General features: G+C 36.0%; 1 protein-coding gene across 3 annotated transcripts in view; it reads left to right on the top strand.

Annotated features, from left to right (window-relative positions):
* The window catches only part of COG5 (component of oligomeric golgi complex 5), a 307,029-nt gene that overhangs the window by 255,477 nt on the left and 28,599 nt on the right, over positions 1-22,953 (top strand). For all 3 annotated transcript variants that reach the window (XM_064575411.1, XM_064575412.1, XM_064575410.1), the window contains 2 exons: positions 12,703-12,813; positions 14,242-14,304. In XM_064575411.1, coding sequence (XP_064431481.1) covers positions 12,703-12,813; positions 14,242-14,304 — 174 coding nt within the window. The remainder of the gene's footprint in view (positions 1-12,702; positions 12,814-14,241; positions 14,305-22,953) is intronic.

The raw sequence follows: 22,953 nt of genomic DNA, 5'->3' as shown, positions 1-22,953 counted from the left end.
AGAGAAAATTGTCAGCATTTAGTCAAGGTTAGGCTTTGATTCACTCAGAGCACCCTCCTACCTAGCATGCTCAGATGTACAGATACACCTAACAGTAAAGATGTAGCCATATTCACAAATAAGATAGAAAGAAAACCTACCTTTGCCTCTTAGGGCTGCTGTAAGTACCAGCCTAGTGTGATGTGAGGTGAGATGGCCTGGTAAGTGGAATCAGGCCGAAACACACTCAGGAATTGGATCTGCAGTATGCCATTGTGATGGGATTTCTAAACCATAAGCATTCGATAGGGTTGTGAATTGGAGAACAGTGGTGGTAGTGGTGGGGAGGGAGGCCTGGTTGAAAGGGCTACTCTAAAACCCCCAGACACTTGGGATAATCAGAGAGAGGAAGAGGAAAAGACACATAACACTTCCTTTAAAAATTAGAAGGCTAGGGGCACCTGGGTGGCTCGGTTGGGCGACTGCCTTCGGCTCGGGTCGTGGTCCTGGAGTCCCGGGATCGGGTCCCGCGTCGGCCTCCCTGCTCGGTGGGGAGTCTGCTTCTCCCTCTGACCCTCCTCCCTCTCGTGCTCTCTCTCTCATTCTCTCTCTCAAATAAATAAATAAAATCTTTAAAAAAAAAAAATTAGAAGGCTAACTAAAGTTGGCTGCATTTGAATACAAAAGAACTCATTTACATCTTAGAAGACTTTTTTTTTTTAATTATCCTTTTCGATATCAAGCAGATAGCACACTTTTGGGCAACTTTTACTCAACTCACTAGTAGGAAGTTGTGCCAATTCAGAATATTTTCGGAGACATACCTAAAAAATGGTGTATATGGAAATTGTTCTGTAATAGGAATCAAGAAAATCTTTTTTCTCCTCGAACAATCTTTTTTTAAAATCATAATATCTTAGGGTAGGAATTGTTAATCTAGAAGGTGGGTGAAGGGGCTTTAGAGCATCTGTGAACCCCAGGAAATTATCAAATGTTATGACATGTGAATTTTTTCTGGGAAAACATGATATATTTCAAAGAGGTCTATAGTCCTTCCTTCCTCCTGAAATAACTGAACTGTATCTAGAAAATCTCCCAATATGTGTTCTTCGGAAACTATAATGTCTTAATAGGGGAAATAGAAGAGGGGATATGGGCTACTTGGGTAGAATGATGAATGATTTTTAGAAAAGTTGATCAGGCCCTTGGAAGAATAGATGGGAGATACAGTTTGTGACAAAATTTGTGTGGGTGTGACGGCTACTTCCTGTTTTCTGTCCTGTGATAAGAGTGGGTCTTCCCTGGTTGGTGAAACTTTTAGGAAGAGGATTTATGCCAGTTGAGTTCCTTTTGGAGGACCTGCCTTTAAGCAGATATGGCAGGGTCAGAGAAAGCCATTCTGAAGTATTTGCTGTTTTTCAGGGGCTTCATCTCAAAATAATACACCGTATTATTGGAGTGGCATGTCCTGAACTCCTTCATACACAAGTTATACAGAAATCCACTATTTTTGTATACCATCTACAAACAGAAAATAGAATTTATTTTTTAAAAGCATTATTTGCAATGGCATCAGAAAATAACATGCTTCTATGAATAATTTGAGAAAACATGGGCAAGACTGCCCTGAACACTCTAAGTCATATTAAGAGAAATTAAAGGAGTAAATAAATGATGGCACATACTCTCTTCATGGATTGGATGGCTCAGTATAATAAACATATCCGTTCTTCCAAAATTGATCTATAGGTTCAGTGTAACAGTATACTTTTTACCAATGCAGAAATATTTGTTCTACTAATATTAAGATCCATTAGAAACCTACAATAATTAAGATGCTGAAGTTTTAGCACAAGGATCGAGACATGCATTGAAAGAGAAATAGCCCCACACGTATACAGTCACTTGCTGTGTGACAAAGATGGCAGAAGAGAGCAGTGGGGAAAGGATGGTCTTTTCAGTAAGTAATGATGGGTTCATTTGATAGCCTTGTGGGAAAAAAATGAAAGCTCTCACGAGAGGCAAAAATAAATATTAGGTAGAATGTAGATCTAAATGTGAAAGGGGAAACCTAATACAAATACCCATACATGGGGACGCCTGGGTGGCTCAGGAGGTTAAGCGTCTGCCTTAGGCTCAGGTCATGATCCCCGGGTCTGGGATCGAGCCCTACATTGGGATCCCTGCTGAGCAGGGAGCTTACTTCTCCCTCTTCTTCTGCCCCCCCCCCACTGTCTTTCTCAAATAAATAAATAAAATCTTAAAAAAAAAAAAATACCCATACATATACACCATGAGACATGTATAACAGCATTATTTATAATAGCCTCAAATTAGAAACAGCCCAAATGCCCATCAACACTAGAATAGATACATAAATGCTGAGATATTCATCAGTGGAATACTGTGCAATACTGAAAAATGAACAAACTACAGCTTACATACATTCCTACGTGGATGAATCTGACAAACATAATATTGAGCAAAATACAAACATGTATATAGTTATTATAAATGAAATATTATGTCCCAAATGATTCCATTTGTTTAAAGAAGTCACTTTATAGGAGGGAGGAGGAGATGATTGAGTTGGAACTACAAGGAAGGGTTTTTGGAGTGCTAGTAATATTTAAATTTTTTGTCTGTGGTTACAAGAGTTTTTGGTTTGTGATAACTCATTTATCTATACCTTGATGTTTTTTATACATTTCTATCTTATATTTCAATTTAAAATACTTTTAAATACCTGTAAAGGTATGTGTAGAGGTGGCACATAGGTGTATCCTAGCTTTATAGGAGGATAATCATTTAGTGTTTAGGACTTGAAAAAATATGGAGGCTTTTATAAATTTTGGAAGATGTTTAGTGACTCTCTAATGTTGAATAAACTAATCTTAGAAAAAAAGTAAAAAAGGACTAAGATCGGGAAAAGTAGAAATGCCTGTTTTTCTTCTTGAGTTCACCAACCACCCACCTCTCCCCAGTTTAAACATCTAAGAACTTCCTAAAATAAACTAACCAAAATTAGATATAATATGCTGTACATTTGGAAGTTTGGAGAAAATAAAGGGATGTGAATGTGTGTGTGTGCGCAAGTGCATGCATGTGTGCGTGTAAGGCATCTTTTCTTGGGTGTAGATTTATTTTTTTACTTTTGTAAAATACATGCGGCCACTCCCTTTGCTGAGAACCCTATTTAGTTGGGAAATCGAATTTCTAATTGTAATCATTCTGGTAGCCATCAAAGATTGACAGTAATGACACGGAATATTGAGCTCTGGGGAATTCAAGATTCCCTTCCTTTTTCTCTCAAGAATCTGTAGAAAATGCTTCAAGAAAATATTGATAGTTTGAGAGCTTGGTTACAAACTAGTGAGGGAAATAGTGAGGGAGATACCTGGTAATCTTGTGAAGATTTCTATGTGCTAATATGGAAAACTCTCTAAGACATATTATGAAGCTAGAAAAAGAAGGTGAAAATAGTACATTTAGTAGTCCCACCTGTAAATAAAACAGATAATATAACTAAATGCTATTTTATGCTTTTCTCTTTTTTCTTTCTCTTTTTTTCTGGAAGGTCACAAGAAGAAACTGTTAGTGTATAACTTTGGAGAGTGGGATTAAAGATGTGGAGAGAGAACATTTGGTTTTCAGTTTATACTTTTAAGTTAGTTCTGTTTCAATTTTTACCATATGCAGGTTTTTAACTTGCAGAAGAAATAAGTGAATTCGCACCCAAAGGGACTGATCACACTGAGTGAAGCTGAGGAGAGAGAGATACAAGTGGCTTAAAAGCCAACGGAAGTCTGGTAGCTATTGAAGCAGTTTGTGCTCTGGATTCTGTTATGCATAAAGTGGCACCTTCAACCCAGAGCCCCTGGTTTTAAGGACCCTGCTTCTTCAGCCTTGTCATGTGCCTGTATTCTGGAACACTGAGAGACTAGAGACTGGCTAAATGCTTGTGCTCTCCTGGAATTCCTGTGACCCAATCTGATATCCTTGAAACTCTGTAACCTTAACTCTAGATCACGCCAGCCCTTGCAGAATATAGTAGGGGGTTTGGCCTTGGCCTTCATTCTGAAAGGGAAGCCATTTAATGGTTGGACAGAAAAGGAGGAAATCTAACTCAAAAAGAAGGATCGAAATGCAAGAAATAAGAGTAAGTGTAAGCAATTAGTAAACATGTAGGTAAATCCAAGCCTTAATTGCATAAAATAAGAAATAATAGTGACTAATTTGGGACATATAAATAAGATAGAACTGAAATACTTATCCACATTAAAGTTTGAAATGAGGAGAAGGGGTAATGAATTTTAAAGCATTCTTAAAATGCTTATATTATTCAGGAGGACTGTAAAGCCATAGATATTTTGGCTTAAATTGAATATGAATTTTAACAATTTAATTATGACCACTGAAAGAATAGAAATAGAATGTATAACTTCTAAATGAACTGATGGAAAAATGGGTAAAAGAGAAAAGTATCAGTTCAATAAAAGGCTGAGAAATGAACGGAATAAAAAGAAGCAAAGAAAATCATATGAGAATTACATAGTAAAGATGGATTTCAAATATATCACTGATCACAATAAATGTAAATAGACTAAACTGACCACAGACATTTCTCAACTTGGATAGAAACAATAAATTTAGCTTTGTGTGATACACCTAAAACATAAGTGATGTGGGTTCACAAGCAAGCAAACAGTCAAAAAAGAATTCTTGAGACATTTTTGGTGCAGAAAGGTGCTTTTCTTATAGCCCAGGGATAGGACCTGTGTGCCGAAAGAGTTGCACTTTTTGCTGTATGAAGCTGATGGTTATATGCTTAGTGCTCAAAGGGGAGGAAACAAGCAAGGAATATGAGGTCATAAATGTCTTCTTCAACTTCCACTCATAAAACTACTTTAGCAAGATTTCTCTGGTGCTTATCATTCAGCTTGATATTAACTATCGGTGAGATGAACAGGCAGTCATGAGACCCTTTAAGAATGTAGCAACCAGTATGTATTTGATCCTTATCGGAACTATGCAGGCTCTAAGTCAGCCTTCTGGGCTAAAGGTGAACATTTTTTTGCTTCTATCTCTCATCAATAAGGACATATAAAGGATGAAGTAAAAGAATGGAGAAAAAATATTTCAGGGACACCTGGGTGGCTGAGTCAGTTAAGTATCTGCCTTCGGCTCAGGTCATGATCCCAGGGTGCTGGGATCAAGTCCCGCATCAGGCTCCTTGCTCAGTGGGGAGCCTGCTTCTCCCTCTGCCTGCCGCTTCCCCTGCTTGTGCTCTCTCTCCCCACCCCTTGATAAATAAACAAATAAATCTTAAAAAAATATTTCAAGCAAATACTAATTAGATGAAAGCTGATAAAAAGAAGAGCTATAATAATATCAGACAAAATAGATTCTAAAGCAAAAAGCATTACTAGGGATTTGGGGGTGTCATAAAATGAGAAAAAACAATTTACTAGAAAAGTATAAGAATTATGATACACTTTACAAGGCAGCCTCAGACTAATAAAATGAATAGATAGAATTTCAGAAATTGACAAATCCACTATTAAAATGGGAAGTTGTGTGGGTCAGGGGGTTAATCAGGTCACTGTAGAATGATACTCTTTAGAATTACTTCCTTAAGACTCCTTCTCAGACAGTTGTAGTCATTTAAGGCAGATAAAAAGTTAGAAAGGCTTTGCCAGATTTTGCAAAATAAATTTCTAGTTTTTTTAGATAATAATTGCTCTCAACCAGGTAATCTTTTTTTTTTTTTTCCTGGTTTAACATTATAAACACTACTAGTAAGGTTAATATTCAGAGAGAGAGGCTTATTACTTTGGAGTTCAATAATATAAATTTTTTTTTGTTATTAGGACTTTAGTTAAATTGAAATTTATCTTTTGACTCTACATGAAGAACTTTGCTATGAAAATTAATACTGCATTCAAGATTGTAGGTTTAATTACATTAGAACTTACATCTCTCAAAAACTGAAAGTAGTAGTCTATATTTGCAAATATATAAACTACTAATTATTTTTTTTAATTTTATTAGCTAACTTAGGTTTTAATAGTAGGATGCTAGGAAATTATTTTTTTTTAATTTTATTAGTTAATTTAGGCCTTAATATAGGATGCTGGGATTTTAGTTTTTCCATATCCCTGAGGATAATAAACTTTCATTTCTTTTGGAAAATCTATAGTTTGAAATTCACTCTGTACTAAACCCAAAGTATTGTAAATCAAAGAGGCCTCCTTCTGTATGCTTCATGTAAAGAGTTTTTCTGTTGATTAATGAATCAATCATAGTATTCATTATTGGAAAATGGGGAAAGCTCAGTATACCTGACAGTGAACAGTTCTCTCTTCTTCAAGGAATTAAAAATATGCAGACTTGTGACTCTAAATTTAATTAACAAGGCCAGTGTTTAGGAGCCAGTGATTGGTCGTGGGTAGGTGGAAATTCCATCTGTTGTTCAAAAGCATAAGGTCCTTAGAAGAGAAATAAATAAGAGCTCTAAATGATCCATTCTGAGCAAATTGTGTTCGCCTTTCCCACCCTCTGTGGTTACCAAATCCCGTGTGTCAGGTGGACATTTTGACCTAAAGGACAGGAGTGTGGAAGATCTAGAGGAGGTTAATGAGAAAAATAGGTTGATAAAATGGCTTTGTAACAGGAATACAGGATGTATGAGCAACACAGTTTCGAATTATAAAGCTACATGTCATTCCTATGTGCATATAAACAAGATTTGCTCTTATTTCCACCTTTTTGGTTGTATGTTAACTGTCTAAAGGGCAGTTCATTCAGCTGTCTAAATGGGTTCATTTCAAGCTGTCATCTCTTTGATAACAGATTTGTGTGAAGCCTTAATCTGATGTCAAAACATAGCATTACTGTTGAATCTGTTCTGTGGTTAAATGTACCTGTTCTTACTTTTAGATAAATAGATATGTAGTAACACTTCCTTTTTTTTTTAATCAAGTGGTCAAATGTTGGACACATTCAACAGTCTGAAATATAAATAAGAACCAAGAAGGGAATAAAAATATCCTCTGAACTGCTAGAGCTGATGTCACAGTATACACTTCATTCATAGGAACATCTCCCAGCTATCATGTGATTAGTCCTCTCTTTTCCCACTTTAAAGCAAGTTAGACCAGGATGAGGGGAGATAAGAGAAGACCAAGAAGAGAAAACTAATACCTTAGGAATAAGAGATGGATTCCTAAAAATCTCTAAAAGTTAAAGAAAAAGGAAAGACAACATTTCTAAAGACATGAGTGAAGGGGCAAGCAGCCATATATACCCACTAAGCTCTGATGGAGTCACTTTTAAAACAGAAATGTGTAGTCAAACAAACACAATTCACTGGAACACTAGTGAGCACATACAGTGGTTTATTTTAAGTCGAATTTGCCTTCTTTTTTTTTAAATATATATTTTTTAAGATTTTATTTATTTATTCATGAGAGACAGAGAGAGAGAGAGAAGCAGAGGGAGAAGCAGGCTCCCAAGGAGCAGGGAGCCCGATGTGGGACTCGATCCCAGGACCCTGGGATCATGACCTGAGCCGAAGGCAGCCGCTTAACCGTCTGAGCCACCCAGGTGCCCCTCGAATTTGCCTTCTTAAGGTACATGTTCTGTGTGCCTTATTTATGAAACCAGAAACGTGTGACATACACTGTAGAAGGATTTTCTTGGAAATATTTTCTGATAGTTTTAGCATCTAAGAAAATTAGTTTCATTTGTCAGGGAAGTTTAGTTAAGCTGACATGCCAGGGAAATGAAGAATTGCTACAGAAATCTACGAATTTGTCATTTGCTGTACGTTTGCAGAAACATGCCCTATGTCTGAGTTCCAAATACAATATAATTCTTAATGTGTTACAGACTAGAGATGTTTGATCATTTAATTGTGAGTGCGTGTATGTGTTTAATTTTGTTTTTTATAGGATAATTGACATGTTATAATGAGCTAAGTGATATTTAATTATTCTTCTTGTATTCCTTAATCTCAACCAGGTAATCTATGATGAAGGTATTTGATAAGTAAATAAAGGAAATAAAAATCAGTTATTTTCATCTGTGTCACAGATTAGTAAATCAAAAGAAACTATCTTGGGGCCCTTGGGTAGCTCAGTCGGTTAAGCGTCCAATGCTTGATTTCGGCTTTGGTCATCTCAGGGTTGTGAGGTTGGGCTCCATACTCTGCGGGGAGTCTGCATGAGATTCTCTCTCTCCCTCTCCCTCTGCCCCTACCCCCCAATGCACTCTCTCTCTCTCCTCCACCTCGCTCAACCAAATAAATCTTAAAAAAAAAAGAAAGTATCTTTCCCCCAAACCTTCTTTTGGGCAAGTAAACAATGACCAAAGCAGTTTATTTTGTCATATTATCTTAAATCTTACAGGGATGGAGATTGTACATCTTTTGTTTTTATCATTGGATAAAATTATCTTGTGCAAAAGTTTCTAAGTGCATTCTACAAATGAACCTTTTTAAATACTTAATGGAATTCCACAATGCCCTTTACTAATATTTTAGTAACTTTCCTCACTGTGTAATGTTTCATAATATTTCTTAACATTTTTGCTTTCTTTCCAGTCTTTTTGTGAGAGTGAACTCCTGCACAGACTAATTTGCTGTTTGTTTGTTTGTTTGTTTTTAGTTAGCTCTGTAACATAAGCACCTCCCATTGTTTTTTCTTACACAATGCGAATTGCCTAATATACCTAACTATTCTCTTATTCTTAGACATGTGGGGTTTTCCAATTTCTCTGTTTTATAAATAGCATTATCTTTGTTCATATAACTTTCTTATATTCTTAGGATACATTTGTAATAGTGGGATAAGTAAGGATATAGCAGCTTTAAGGCTCTTGGAATATATTGTTCATTACCATCTCTTGACCTAGAAAACATTTAGATGAGTACACTTAGAATCATTGGACCATCTGTTCAGAAAAACTGATATGACATAGATCAGGGATTACAAATTGATTTCATCCCTCGTGTCAGGTTTAAGAAATTGGTCGTCACTGCCTGGAGCACTGTGTTTGCGAGACCGGAACAGGACTACTTGATTACTGACATCTTCTATATGAGTGGGAGGGGAGGAGACAATCTGAGAGCCAAATATTTGCCCTTTATATTTTTCATTAAAATAATAAAATAATAATACTACTTTGCCTTTTGTATGTACTTTTTTTGCTGTGAACCCCAAAATTGGATAGAAAGCATGTATTAGATCAAAGATCTTATCTTAATATAAATTCCTCATTAAAAATTAATTTGGTAATTATACAGCTATGCTCACCACTTACAGAAAAATAAGTATAGATATAACTGTATAACTAAAGGTTTATGAGAACTTTTCGAAGTTTTTATTAAAAATATTTGATTTAGGGGCACCTGGGTCACTCAGTTAAGTGTCTGGCTCTTGATTTCAGCTCAGGTCATGATCTCAGGGTTGTGAGATTGAGCCCCCAGTGGGGCTCCGTGCTCAGTGGGGAGTCTGCTTGAGATTCTCTCCCTCTTCCTCTGATCCTTCTCCCCCCTAATATAAGTAAATAAATCTTTTTTTAAAAAATAAGTGCATCTGGGTAAAGTGTCGATGAGTGCTCCTTGCACTATTCTTATTTATGTAATGTTTTGTAAATTTGAAAATAATCATGGCAGGAAGGGTGTTGGAGAGAAGCAGGGCGATCCACCAACCACTCAGGTGTTGGGCTGACTGCATTCTGTGCTATAAAAACAGGATTAGTAGCAGATTATCTTAAATTTCCAATCTTCTAGTTTTATATTTTCACTCTGATATTTGAATTTTGTTCCTTGTTTTTGGCACAGTGATATTTCATCTTTAGTTCTTTTATATAATCAATGTTTTGCTCTTCTAAGTGTAATATTTTCTTTGCAGAACTTTGTAGGTCTCCAATTTAGCCGTCTTATTTTAACCTTAGTTTTTACAAGGCTTGAGGTATCCAGCAGATAACACTTGAAGTCTGGGGATTTTTCTTTTCTATACTTTCTATACTATTTTTCTTTCTATACTTTTTTAAAAATCAGCTTTATTAATATATAATTCACCCATGTAAGTGTACAATTCAGTGGTTTTTAGTATATTTTTAGTATATTCACTTAGAACATTTCTTCACCCCAACATGAAACCACCTACCCATTAGCAGTCACTTCCCATCACCTAATTACTAATCTGCTTTTTGCCTCTGGATTTGCTTATTCTGGATATTTCATGTAAATGTAATCATTCCATATGAGGCCTTTTGTGATTGACTTCTTTTAGTTAAAATGTTTTCAAGGTTCATCCACATTATAGCATGTCTCAGAACTTCATTCCTTTTTTTTTTGCTGGGCAGTGTTCCATTGTACGAATAGACTACATCTTATCTACTTATCAGTTGACATCTGGGTTGTTTTCATTTTGGGGCTATTACACTATGGGATAATGTTGCTGTGAACATTTATATACACTTTTTGTGAACATGTGTTTTTATTTTTCTTGTGTATGTAACAAGGAATCGAATTGCTGGGTATATGGTCACTCTGTGTTTATCTTTGAGGAATCGCCAGACTGGTTTTCCAAAGTGGCCACTCCATTTTATGTTCTCACAAGCAGTGTATGAGGGTTATGATGTCTCCACATTCTGTCCAGCATTTGTTACTATTCGTCTTTTTTATCATAGCATCATCATGGGTCTGACAGGCCTTTTTATACTTTTAAACCCCCAAAACATGGTCATTTATCAGTAATAAAAGGATCTTCATGCTTTTCTAGCAGCATCCATTAAGTATGGAATATATAAAATAAATAGACATAAGAAAACATAAGAAAAATTTTTTCCTTTTCCCATTTCTTTTCTATGTTACTACTTCAAAATTATTTGGAGAGAATCTCATGAAAAGTAAGAGAAATTGGATTTTTAAAAATTGTATAGCTAGAGTTCGTAACTTTTAAATGCCTTTACTGATAGATACGTATTTGGCATTTGACACCTTGAGTCTGCCGTAAACACTGGTGCCACTGATGACTGCCACTTTATTCTCCAGTTTTAGAGCTCAACTTGATTGCAAGGTGGTGACCATGTCCATAAGGAAAAGCATAATAAACTGGAGTTCTTTAACCTGATGTCAAAAGGTCTTATGTTGACTTTGTAGCCATCATCACGGATTGTAATGTTAACAAAGGAATATTCCCTTTAATTGCAGTTTTAATATTTTTAAATTGAATTTTATTACTGCAAGTAGGAATTGATAAAGTAGGCATTGAGTGTAATTTTTATAAATGTATGTATGTGAGTTCATCAAAGGAAAGTAGAAAGCAAAACAGTATTTCTTTCTCCCAGACTTTATTTGGCTAGCTATAACAAAGGCAAGATGATCTTAGTTTCCCAGCTCTCCTAAAAGGCCAGTTTTTCACATGTTGAGATCTATATCCACATTCATGGAGTTGACTTAGATCATTTTTATTTGTCCTACTCAAATTTAATCCACCTTTAAAAAAAAATTGTACAGGGGCACTTGGGTGGCTCAGTCAGTTAAGCATCCAACTCTTAATTTCAGCTCAGGTCATGATCTTGGGGACCTGGGATTGAGCCCAGTGTCAGGCTCCATGTGCAGCAGGGAATTTACTTGGATTCTCTCTCTCTCTCTCTCTCCCATCCCCACTTGTGCACATGCTCTCTCTCTCTAAAATAAATAAGTGAATCTTTAAAAAAGAAAAAAACAGGGGCGCCTGGGTGGCTCAGATGGTTAAGCGTCTGCCTTTGGCTCAGTTCATGATCCCAGGGTCCGGGAATCGAGCCCCACATCAGGCTCCTGGCTCAGCGGGGAGTCTGCTTCTCCCTCTCCCTCTGCCTCTCCCACTGCTCATACTCTCTCTCTCTGTATCTCTGTGTCTCAAATGAATAAATAAAATCTTTAAAAAAAAGAAAAAAACAGTTGTTACAGAGGACTTGATTAAACTCTGATCAATATGAGAATAGTTTATATGTAGATTCTTTTCTCATATCAAACTATAAGAATTCTAAATTAACTCTTTAAGCATTACATGTCCTCTCCTAAAACTCATGTGTTCAGAACTAAATTAAAGGTGAGGAGTAAAAAGTTCTTAATACCACTTCTACTGATCATCTCTATACAGTATAATCTTAGCTAACTTCCTTTTTCAAGCATATTTTTAATCTATAAAAATGAAAGTAAAACCCTCTTTTCGCCACCTATTTCATGGAGTAGTATGATGGCTGTCAGATGTAAATAGGATGAAGGCTTATTTTTATTCCTCCTTCCCTCCCTTCCTTTATTTACTTTTCTTTTTTTTTTTTTTTCTTGTTTTTGTTTTGATGGCTTATTTCTGAGTTTTTGAGTGGAAAGACTATTGGCAGTTGCCAGAAGGTATTCCCTGAGAGTACTGTGCTGATGTATGAAAATACCAGCACATCCTGGGCTTTTGCATCACATGTACCTCGGGTCCATCAGCTCTGAAGTGTTGATGGAAGATGTTCTTGTGCACACAGTTGGGTTAATTGGGTTTCCCCATTCATGGTGTTCTCTCTACAGGGGTTCCTCCTGGCTGTGCCTGAAGTCCAACACTTGACTTGGATATTTACAGTTACCATTTTATTTATTTTTTTTGGTCAGGAGGGCATGAGCTTCCCTGTTAAATATGAACTATCATCTTGGTAATTTCTTTTTGTGTTGAATTCTTACAGCTCTCCACACAAGGAGATGCAAGCCAGGTGATTGGGCCTCTTACAGAAGGGCAGAGAAGAAACGTGGCAGTAGTGAATTCACTGTATAAGTTGTACCAATCAGTAACAAAGGTAATCTTTATTTTCTTTTAATTAAGTTCTTTTGACTTAATTTCAGCTTCTTTCTTTTCACCTCAAATTTAGACAACAAGGAATTATTATTTAATTTTTGGCAAAAGAATACAATGAAAACCTGATGACCATAAAGTAAGCTGCAGAATGAACTCTTCTTAACAGTTCTTGTTCCTGGCCTTTATCATTTGTGTCACTTTTCTCTATCTATTTGGTTTAAAACATACGAACTCTAGATCATCAGGCTTGGTTGGTATAGTCAAGTTTATTGAGGAAATGATTGAAGGGTAAATCATATGTGTTTCATACCTATTGAAAAGCATAATTTCAACGAACTCTTAATCCCTTCAACATGGAAAGATTCCATCTTTGCACAAAGAAGGGGGGAAGGAGCTGCATTAAACACAGTGAATTTTTATGTTATAATCACTGATGGCTCCTTGGAAGTAAAAATATATATTCTTTTTGCTGTTGTTTTACTAATGTAATTTTTTAATGATGAACTTTAACTTGTTTGCCTTCATTTATAATTACCGGGAAAGCAATACTTTCAACCCAGCCCTTGAATTGAATAGCTCATGTTTTCTCTCTATAAATTATTTCCAAAATATTTAGTAAGTAGAGAGGTAAATATTTAGAAGACCTGAAGGAAGCTAAAGGTTAGGGGATGCGCTTGAAAACATGACCTTTAATTTGAGTTTTAATATGCTCAATAGGATTTTCGAATAATTTTAAGTGACTATTTACGTAAATTTAGTCCTTTTGTCAATTAGGAGTTTCCAAAAATGTGTATGTCACACATTTAACAATATATTTTAAAGCATTAACAAGTAAACCTCAGAAAAGTAAGTAACGGAAGTAAATAAATGATGTATTTTCCATTCCCTTTCATTATTACTCTAAAGCATCACAGTCAATGAAAGTATCTCTTTATTTAGGCTGATTTAAATGCTTTTATTGATACTTTTGGAATCTTCATTATATTTGTATTGATTTGTAAATGTTTGATATTTGTATTTTAAAGACTTGTTGAAAATTATAGTCAGCCTGGAGAAAAGTGAATTTTTTAAAAGAAATATGTAAATACAGCTTTAGACTGACCTTTTCAAGTTAAAACTTTGTAATTAAAACCTATCTAAAGTGAATAAAGGAAAGTCAACTCTTAGAACTCTTAATGTTTTGATTATTTGAAGTATATAGTATAATTGCTTTATATAGTATAATTGCTATATACAGGAAAGTAGTTTTCAACCTATCTTAACTAAGAAATACTCATGAGTTTTTAAAACATGTATGAGATATGATCTAAAGTAATGATACTATTTTATGTGTCTGTGGAAACAGTTTTATCATGTTATGACCAAAATTAGTATTTATAAAAATAAATGACTTAAAACTTTAACTGTATGAAACAAAACCTTGTTCTAGGTGGTTTCCAGTCAGAGCTCATTCCCACCAGCAGCTGAGCAAACTATAATCTCAGCCCTAAAGGTAAAAGAATTTAATCTTTGACTCTATATATCAAAGTGGGTTTTAGAATTGTTTGGATGAGTGGGAGATGTCACATTTTAAAAATAATTCCAAATCCTCTGCACATACCAAAAGTAGCTGCTGATAATTATCCTAAAGAGAAAGGATACATGTGTGTTTATATTTTCTAGAACTTAAAAATAGACCCTGTTGGTGTCTACAGATTGTGTTCTACTTATGAGAATTTTATCATAAGCAAGGGAAGCAAGAGTCTTCAAGTATTCACTGTGTCTTAGGGCAGTACAGCCTAGTACGATCCCAGTAAAGTGGTGATTCTCTATGAGGGTGATTTTCCCTAGGGAACATTTAACAAAGCTGGAGATGTTTTTGACTGTCATGACTAGGAGTGGGGTGCTCTTGGCATCTAGTGCCAGGGCATCTAGTGCTGTTAAACATCTTGCAGTGCGTAAGACAGCCCCCGACAAAAAGAAATTCCTGGGCCCAAAATGTCAATAATGCCAAGGTTGAGAAACTCTAATGTTTATTTGTAAGGTGTGAAATCAGGGTAAATTCCTTTTTTTTTTTTTTTTTTTTACATATTAACATAAATATACTCAGGAAGTTTAATAAAATATAATGTTGGTATGAGATTCAGAGCCGTATGTAGTTGACAGTAGATAACTCTTACAAAACAAGGATATCATTCATTTTAATGGTAGTAATAGCCTTTATTTAGCACCTGCTACTTGCCAGTCACATGCCATATATTGAAATGTTACAGCAACTGTTCAAGTTGTGTATTATTATCCCTATTTTACACAACTTAGAAATAATAACTTGCTCAAAGTCCTGATGCTGGTAAACTCAGACCTCACTGATGCAAAAGAGTTGTGTCTACTACACCTTGCCATCATCATTCATTGGCTTACTAAATATTTTTTTTTATATTTACTAAGTAAATAATACTGGATAGCAGACTCTGGGGCCAAACTCCCTATATATGAATGCCATCTCAGCTATTTAACTAGCTGTAGGACCTCAGACAAGTTAAATAGTTTTCTCTTGCCTTAGTTTCTACACCTGTAAAGTGGTATAATATAACTGTACAAAGGTAATAGGTGTCAACAGTTGGATGGATTTAGATCACCTGAGTAGAGTTAAAAGAGAGGGAGATGGAGACAGACACTATCAGTGAACTCCAAGGAGAAATATTTAGAGAGTAAAGAAGCTACAGAGAAGTAACAGTGAGTGTAAGGAAGAAGCTTGGGAGGGGATGATTTCACAAATCAAAAGGAGAAGGGAACTTCTGAGGTGACATGGATGGGGATTTAACAGGCCCCCAAAACTTAAGGACACCAAATTCATATAGGAGGGTAGGAGAAGACAAGTCTGTTTTCCCCCCAGCACAGTGAAAGCACACTTGGATGTTTTCTCTATTCTCTTCTTTTCCCCCAACATGCTCATCTCATTGTGATGAAATATTATTCAAGCTGCCATCATAAAATAATTGTTTTTATTAAGAGTTCTCTAAGTTATTGATGATCAGAAAAATATCAAAAATCAGGCCAATATGACAAACCAAAAGGTCTTAGCATTCTTGTTTCCAGGCAGGGAATTTACATAGTCTCCTTTTCTGTAGTTCCACATCTTTTTCCTTCTCTTCTAGCAGTAGCTGTCGAACATATTTTGATCACTACCCAAGATAAGAAATAGATTTTAGGGGTGCCTTGGTGGCTCAGTCATTGAGCATCTGCCTTTGGCTCGGGTCATTATCCCCGAAGTCCCTGGATTGAGTCCCACTTCACGCTCCCTGCTTAGCGGGGAATCTGCTTCTCCCTCTGACCCTCACCCCGCTTGTGTTCTCTCTCTCTCTCAAATATATAAATAAAAATCTAAAAAAAAAATAGATTTTACTTTGTGACCCCATACACAATACATAAGCATTTATAAATATATACACACACATAATTGTATATATATAGAATATACATCTATATGTATTTCTGTAATTGAAACAAAGGTTGCACAGAACAGTATTTTTCCTTATTTTGTGTGATGCATGCTTATATTTTCTATACTCATCTATTACTTTTTTTTTTTAAAGACTTTATTTATTTGAGAGAGAGCACATGCATGCAGGGTGATGGGGTGCTGGGCAGAGGGAGAAGGAGAGAGAGAATCTTAAGCAGGCTCCACACCCAGCACGGAGCCTGACAGGGCGCTCAATCTCACCATCCTGAGATAATGACCTGAGCTAAAATCAAGAGTTGGCCACTTAACCGACTGAGCCACCCAGGTACCCCCACTCATCTATTATTTTTAAAACATTCTGATAGTGATTGACTAAACTGATTTTTTGCCCCTAATGATCACAGCTCATATTTTGAGAAAGTCCAGTCTGTGGGTTAAGACAGAGTGCCTACACTTTGCCTGATAATAAAAGTCTCCTGACAAATTAGAAATAGAAATTCTTCAGGGACACCTAGGTGGCTCAGTCAGTTAAGCATCAACTCTTGATTTCGGCTCAGGTCATAATCTCAGGGTTGTGGGATTGAGTGCCACGTTGGGCTCAGCACGGAGTCTGCTTGAGATCTCTCCCTCTCCCTGCCCCCCTGCACTTGCTCTCTCTCTCTCAAATAATAAAATCTTAAAAAAGAAAAGAAAAGAAATTCTTCAGAGACTATAATTCATTCCTGTTGTTAGTCACTTGGGGCTGGGAGTTGAGGCTAGTGCAGGGAAAAGGGCTCTCATCTTGGGTTTGCTCACTAGAGCCCGGGCTTCGTGTAGTTGGGTACTGTGGTTGCTGAGGCATCGCCAATTTTGTCCTTGAGAACTGGATGGAAGAAGACTAGCAGTTGGTTTAAGGCTCCCCTGCAGTGGCCCTGACAATTAGAGACCTAATTGCTTATATTTTTTGTTTTTTTTTTCTTTTAAAGATTTTATTTATTTGACAGAGAGAGACATAGCGAGAGAGGGAACACAAGCAGGGAGAGTGGGAGAGGGAGAAGCAGGCTTCCCGCTGAGCAGGGAGCCCAATGTGGGACTTGATCCCAGGACCCTGGGATCATGACCTGAGCTGAAGGCAGACGCTTAACAACTGAGCCACCCAGGCGCCCTCTAATTGCTTATGTTAACAGAACTCAGAGAAATAGTTTTGACCTTGCTTTTTAAGTTAAATCATATAAAAACCATGATGACATATTAAGTAAAAAACAAAACCCTCTGACTTAGAGAAAAAAGAGAACTTTGAATTTTAAAATTGTAGGAGACTTAATACATTACTTTGAATTAGGGGTAGAATGTTAGCATGCAGAAGTGATTGCAGCCAAGAACCAAAAATCTATATGCTTTTATTATTTGATAGAGAAGATTTTTTTAAAGATTTATTTCTTTGAGAGAGAGCAGGGGGAGGGGCAGAGGGAGAGAATCTCAAGTAGACTCCCCACTGAGCACGGAGCGAGATGCAGGGCTTGATCCAACGACTATGAGATCGTGACCTGAGCCGAAGGCAGACCCTTAACTGACTGAGCCACCCAGGCACCCCTTGATAGAGAAGATATTAAATATATGTTTCACTTACTAAAAATATAGGTAAGGATACATAACAGTCTTTTCTTCTCTACCTTGTTGAGATTTTATCCAGAATTAAATGTTATTTTAGCCTTGAGGTTTAACATCTCATAATTATCTACTATGTCATGGATGGCATAATTAATATTAATTTAGAGTCATTTCATTATACCCACCTCAGCTGTAAGTAACATTTAAACACCTTGGCCCAGTAATTCTGATCCATTTATTACTGTGATTGTTTTATGCAGGTAGAGATTGTATTGCTAGGTTTTTATATGACACTTTTTAATTTCTCCCTTATTGTGTGGTAAACATTTATGTTCTATATGAGAGAATAATCCAGATTGCTGAGGCTTCTATATTTTTGTAATCTTAGCTATTTTAGGTAAATCTTTGGATAATGTATGGCACACTTCCCTGCTTTGTAAAGAGCTTGTGAAATAGAATCTAGTCTCCTTTCTTTGTTCTCTCTAGTAGTCCTTAATCCTCTACCATTCTTGTTTGTGTTTCCCCTAATTGGGAAGCCTTACCCAGCCAGAATGAACATTTTCTGTGTAAACTATCATATTGTATGCAAGTAGATGCCTGTTTTTCCCCATCTTGTTTCACTGGCTAGGACCTCTAGTATAAGTCTAGAACTGGTGAGAGTGGATGTTGGTCAGTGCTTTCCTGACTTGGGGGAAAGCACTCCATCTGTATTCTTCTATTTTAAGTATGATGTTAGATGGCCTTTATCAGATTAAATAAGTTCCTTTCTATTCCTTGTTTACTGACACTTTTTTTTATTATAAATGGTATTTCATCAAGTAGTTTTTTTCTCTATTGAAATGATCAAATGGTTTTACTCCTTTATTCTGTTAATAAAATACAGAAGTTCATGTCAAACCCACCTTGGTTATGATGTATTAACCTTTTTATGTATTCCTGGATTTGATCTACTTAATTTTTGTTAAAGATGTTTGTATCTATAGTCAAAAGGGATACTGGTATATAGTTCTCTTGTAATTTCTTTGTCTGATTTTGGTATCAAGTTATTACTGCCCTCATTAATTAGGTTTGGAAGTATTTCCTCCTGTTCTGTTTTCTGAAAGAACTTGTATTATTTTCTTTCTTACATGCTTAGTAGAATTCACCAGTAAAGCCATCGGGGCCTGTGGTTTTCTTTGTAGGAAGTTTATACCTACAGATTCGATTTGGTTAGTAGGTAAAAGGCTATTCAAGTTATCTGTTTCTTTTTGAATGAGCTTTGATATTTTGTGAATTTCCAGGTGTTTGTCTATTCATCAAAGTTACCTGATTTGTCAGAATAATGTTGTATGTAATATTCTCTTACTAACCATTTAATGTCTTTAGGACCCATAGTGATAACCTCTTTTTAATTGTTTCTATTGGTGTTTGTGTTCTCTTTTTTTCTTCAGTTTAGCTATGGATTTATCAGTTTTGTTGGTCTTTTCAGGGAGCCAACTTTTGACTTTATTGATTTTTTCTATTGTCTTTTTTTTTCCATGGGTTTCTGCTTTTGTCTTTTTTATTTCCTTCTACTTTGGATTTTCTTTGCCTTTTTTTTAATATACATTATACCATTGATTTTTAGACCTTTTCCCTCCAAAAATAAACTTAACAAGTTGTAAATTTCACTCTAAGCACTTCAATTTTGATATGGTATGCTTTTTATCTTCATTCAGTTTAAAATATTTTCTAGTTTCCTTTGCAGTTTCTTCTTTGATTCATGGGTTATTTAGAAGTGTTTTTTTTTTTTTAATTTCCAATTACTTGTGATTTCCTAGATGTCTTATTGATTTTTCAGTTTAATTTTGTTATTATCAGAAAACATACTCTGTATTATTCCAGTTATTTAAATTTATTGAGCCTAGTTTTATGTGCTCTGTCTTGGTGAATGAACCATGTGTGATTGCCAAAAACATGTAATCTACAGTTGTTGAGTATAGTGTTCTATAAATATCAGTTAGGTCAAGGTAGTGGTAATGTGTCTAATGATGATGTGTTCGGATCTTCCATGTCTCTACTGATATTTTATATAGTCGTTCTATCAATTGCTAAAAGACAGAAGTTACAATTTTCTACCATGATTGTGGACCTTTTAAGTCTGTCAATTCTTGATGCCTTGATTTTGAAGCTATTTACTAGTTCTGTTGAAGCTATGTTACATATGTATTTATTATTGTTACATCTTCCTGATGAACTGATGCTTTCATCATTATGAAATACCTCTCTTTAGCTTTGTTAATACTTACTGTAATGCAGTTTGTTTTATCTGATATTAACTTAGCTACTTCAGCCTTTTTATGCCAATGTTTACATGGTATATCTTTTGTCCATTTACTTTCAACTCCTCTGTGTCTTTAAAGTATATCTCCTATAGAGAGTAAATAATTGTCTTTTTGTCTGTTCTGATAATCTCTACCTTTTAATTGGAGTGTTTAGTCCAGTGACATTATATAATTATTAATAAGGTTTTATTTAGGTGTATAGTTTTATCTGTTTTTTGTTTATCCCATTTGTTTTGTTTTTTTATTTTGTTTTTTTGCTTTCCTCTTTTCCCCCCTTTTCTGTCTTCTTTTGGATTCTTTGAAATTTTTTTGAATTGCATTTTAATTTATTTATTAGATTTTTCATGTGTTTTTTAGGGGTTCTTCTGTGGATTACATCCTTAAGTTTCCATAATCTTCATAGAGTTAATATTGTGCCATGTTATATAAAATATAGAAACCTCATATTTATAGAAGTACATTTACATCTGCATGCATCTAGTGCAATTTTTTTAGTTTAAAATATCCATTTGGTTCTTTTTTACACTTTCAGTCACTCTGCTGAGGTTTCCTATTATTTATTGTAAGCATTTCTTTTTTTTACCTCACTGAGGTTCTTGCCTAATAATGATAGAGTCTGGATCATCTCAGGGTTGGCAGCTGTTGATCTTTTCCCTTGAAAACTGACAACATTTCCAAGCTTTTTGTATATGTAGTAATTTTTAATATATCCTGGACATTGCGAATGTTATGTTGTGTAGACTCAGTATTTTTTTACATTGCTCTTGAGTGTTGATGGTATTTCTTTAGCGATTAATCAGCCTGATTAGATTCTAATTGTACACTGTCATACCTGCAGCTGGCCGTGCCTCAGACCTCAGTTCAGTTCTCAAGAGTGGTTGCCAGCCACTTTGTGTTTGCTTTGCACAGGCATGGTTGATGAGTCAGCTGAAGAGTAGTGCAGAGTTTAAATATAGAATTAGGCATTCTTCTTTGGCTCTGTCCTTTCTGAAGTTCCCCTCTCACTCTCTGGCAGCCCAGGGCTCCTTTCCGTTGTTCCTTTGGCCTAAAAGACTGCTGGATTTGTTTTGGTTTTTTCTCAGAGTTTTAGCCACCCTGCCTTGCCACCAGCATGACCGTAGGCACTCTCAGGGCAAAGTCACAGAAAATGAAGAACTCACTTTCTTCTGTTGCTTAGTCTAGATTTCCACAGCCCTCTAAAACTACCTGCTTTTTTCCCATCACTAGAGCCCTCCAGTATGTTGTTTATTTGTCCCATTTGTAGGAGGGTCTGTAGTTAGATACTCATTCCTTCATATCAGAGTAGAAAACTTGCTCTTCTTTCTTGAAATCTTGTCTATTTATTTCCACCATACTCTAAGGTCTTTTCCTGTTTCTCTGCCACAAGTGGGCAAAGTGGAACCAAAAGCACATCAGAGTCACGTACACCTAGGAAATCCCAGCCCATCTGCTTGCTCACTTAAGGACAGTGTCCTTCACTTCACTTTAGTTTCCCCATCTGAACTTAGAGATTTTAATATTCTTAGAGGAAGGAATAATTGAATTTTAAGTGGAATTATAATATGTGAGGCACATAGCATAATACCCAGCACATAATAGATACTAAATAAAAATTTTACCCCTCTTAGTCCTTCAAGGGTTCCTCCTCTTCTGAATGACTTCAAAATGGCATTTAGCCTTACTCTACAAACCATCATCTGGGATCTCACTGACTCTTTTGGCTTCATCTTCCCTCTTAAAAGCCAAAGATTACCAAATCTAGTCAAAATGTGTCAAGAACTACAAATGTAAATATTTCAGTACCTCCAGGATAGCCCATGTGGATTTCCCATAAGCCCTTCAAGAAACTCATGTCCAAATCTGAACTCATCATTTTCTCTCTCCATCCCCAAATCAACCTGCTTCTTCTGCATTTAGACATTCAGTTAATAATATCACCAAATCATGAAAGAAAAAAAAATCTAAGTGTATCCTAAAATCTTTCTGCTCCATATTTCTCAAATGTAATTACCAAGTTCTGCTGTTCTCCTTTTACAGTGTCTCCAGCCTGTCTCCTCATCTCTGTTCCTACTGCCTCTGATTTGGTTTGGGCACTCATCGTTTTGCTTCGAAGCTGCTACTGCCTTTAGTCTATTTACCCAGTCTACTAGCCAACATGATGTTTCCCAAATTCAAATCTTTGTATTTTTTCATTGCTTAAAACCCATCATTGGTTTCCCATTCCCTTCAGAGTAAATTCCCAACTCCTAGCAGCCTACACAGAGTACATCTGCTTCATCTCCCTTCCACATGGGCAGGTACCTCACACTCTGTGTGGAATGCTTTGCAGTCGAAGGCTTCAGCTTTCCCAGGCAGCTGTGACTTTAACATATGCCCTCTCAGCCCCACCTTTCCTCACTTGGTTCTTACTATTTGTCCTTTGAAATTCAATTTAGGCAGTGCCTTTTGTTTTCCAGATCATCTCAGTGTAAGGGAGGTTTCTCCCATGATCCCAGAGCACGCTATAGCGCACTGATGTGACTATAAGTTGTTATCTGCTGTCACTGGATTGGGAACTCCTGAGGGCAAACTCTATGCTGTTGCTCAGGCATTGTTCACTCTCTCTCCTTGCCTCCCTCTCTCTCTCAATCACAACAGATAGTAATTTTACTTTTATCAGAGTCTAAGGGCTAGAGATGACATTTAGGAATTTAATGAATAAGGGTCCTATTTAACCTTTCCTGATGGATTTCTATCATTCATATGAACCAAACGCCATCCATCTTCATTATATGTAATCATCACTGGGTGGCTCAGTCGGTTGAGC

This window comes from Mirounga angustirostris, unplaced genomic scaffold (assembly GCF_029215605.1).
Source record: "Mirounga angustirostris isolate CCGP_5_RB_7025 unplaced genomic scaffold, mMirAng1.0.hap1 SCAF_12, whole genome shotgun sequence".
In the NCBI taxonomy this organism is placed as follows: domain Eukaryota; kingdom Metazoa; phylum Chordata; class Mammalia; order Carnivora; family Phocidae; genus Mirounga; species Mirounga angustirostris.
The sequence above is the reverse complement of the archived record's forward strand: the minus strand, read 5'-3'. Positions and strand labels throughout refer to the sequence as shown.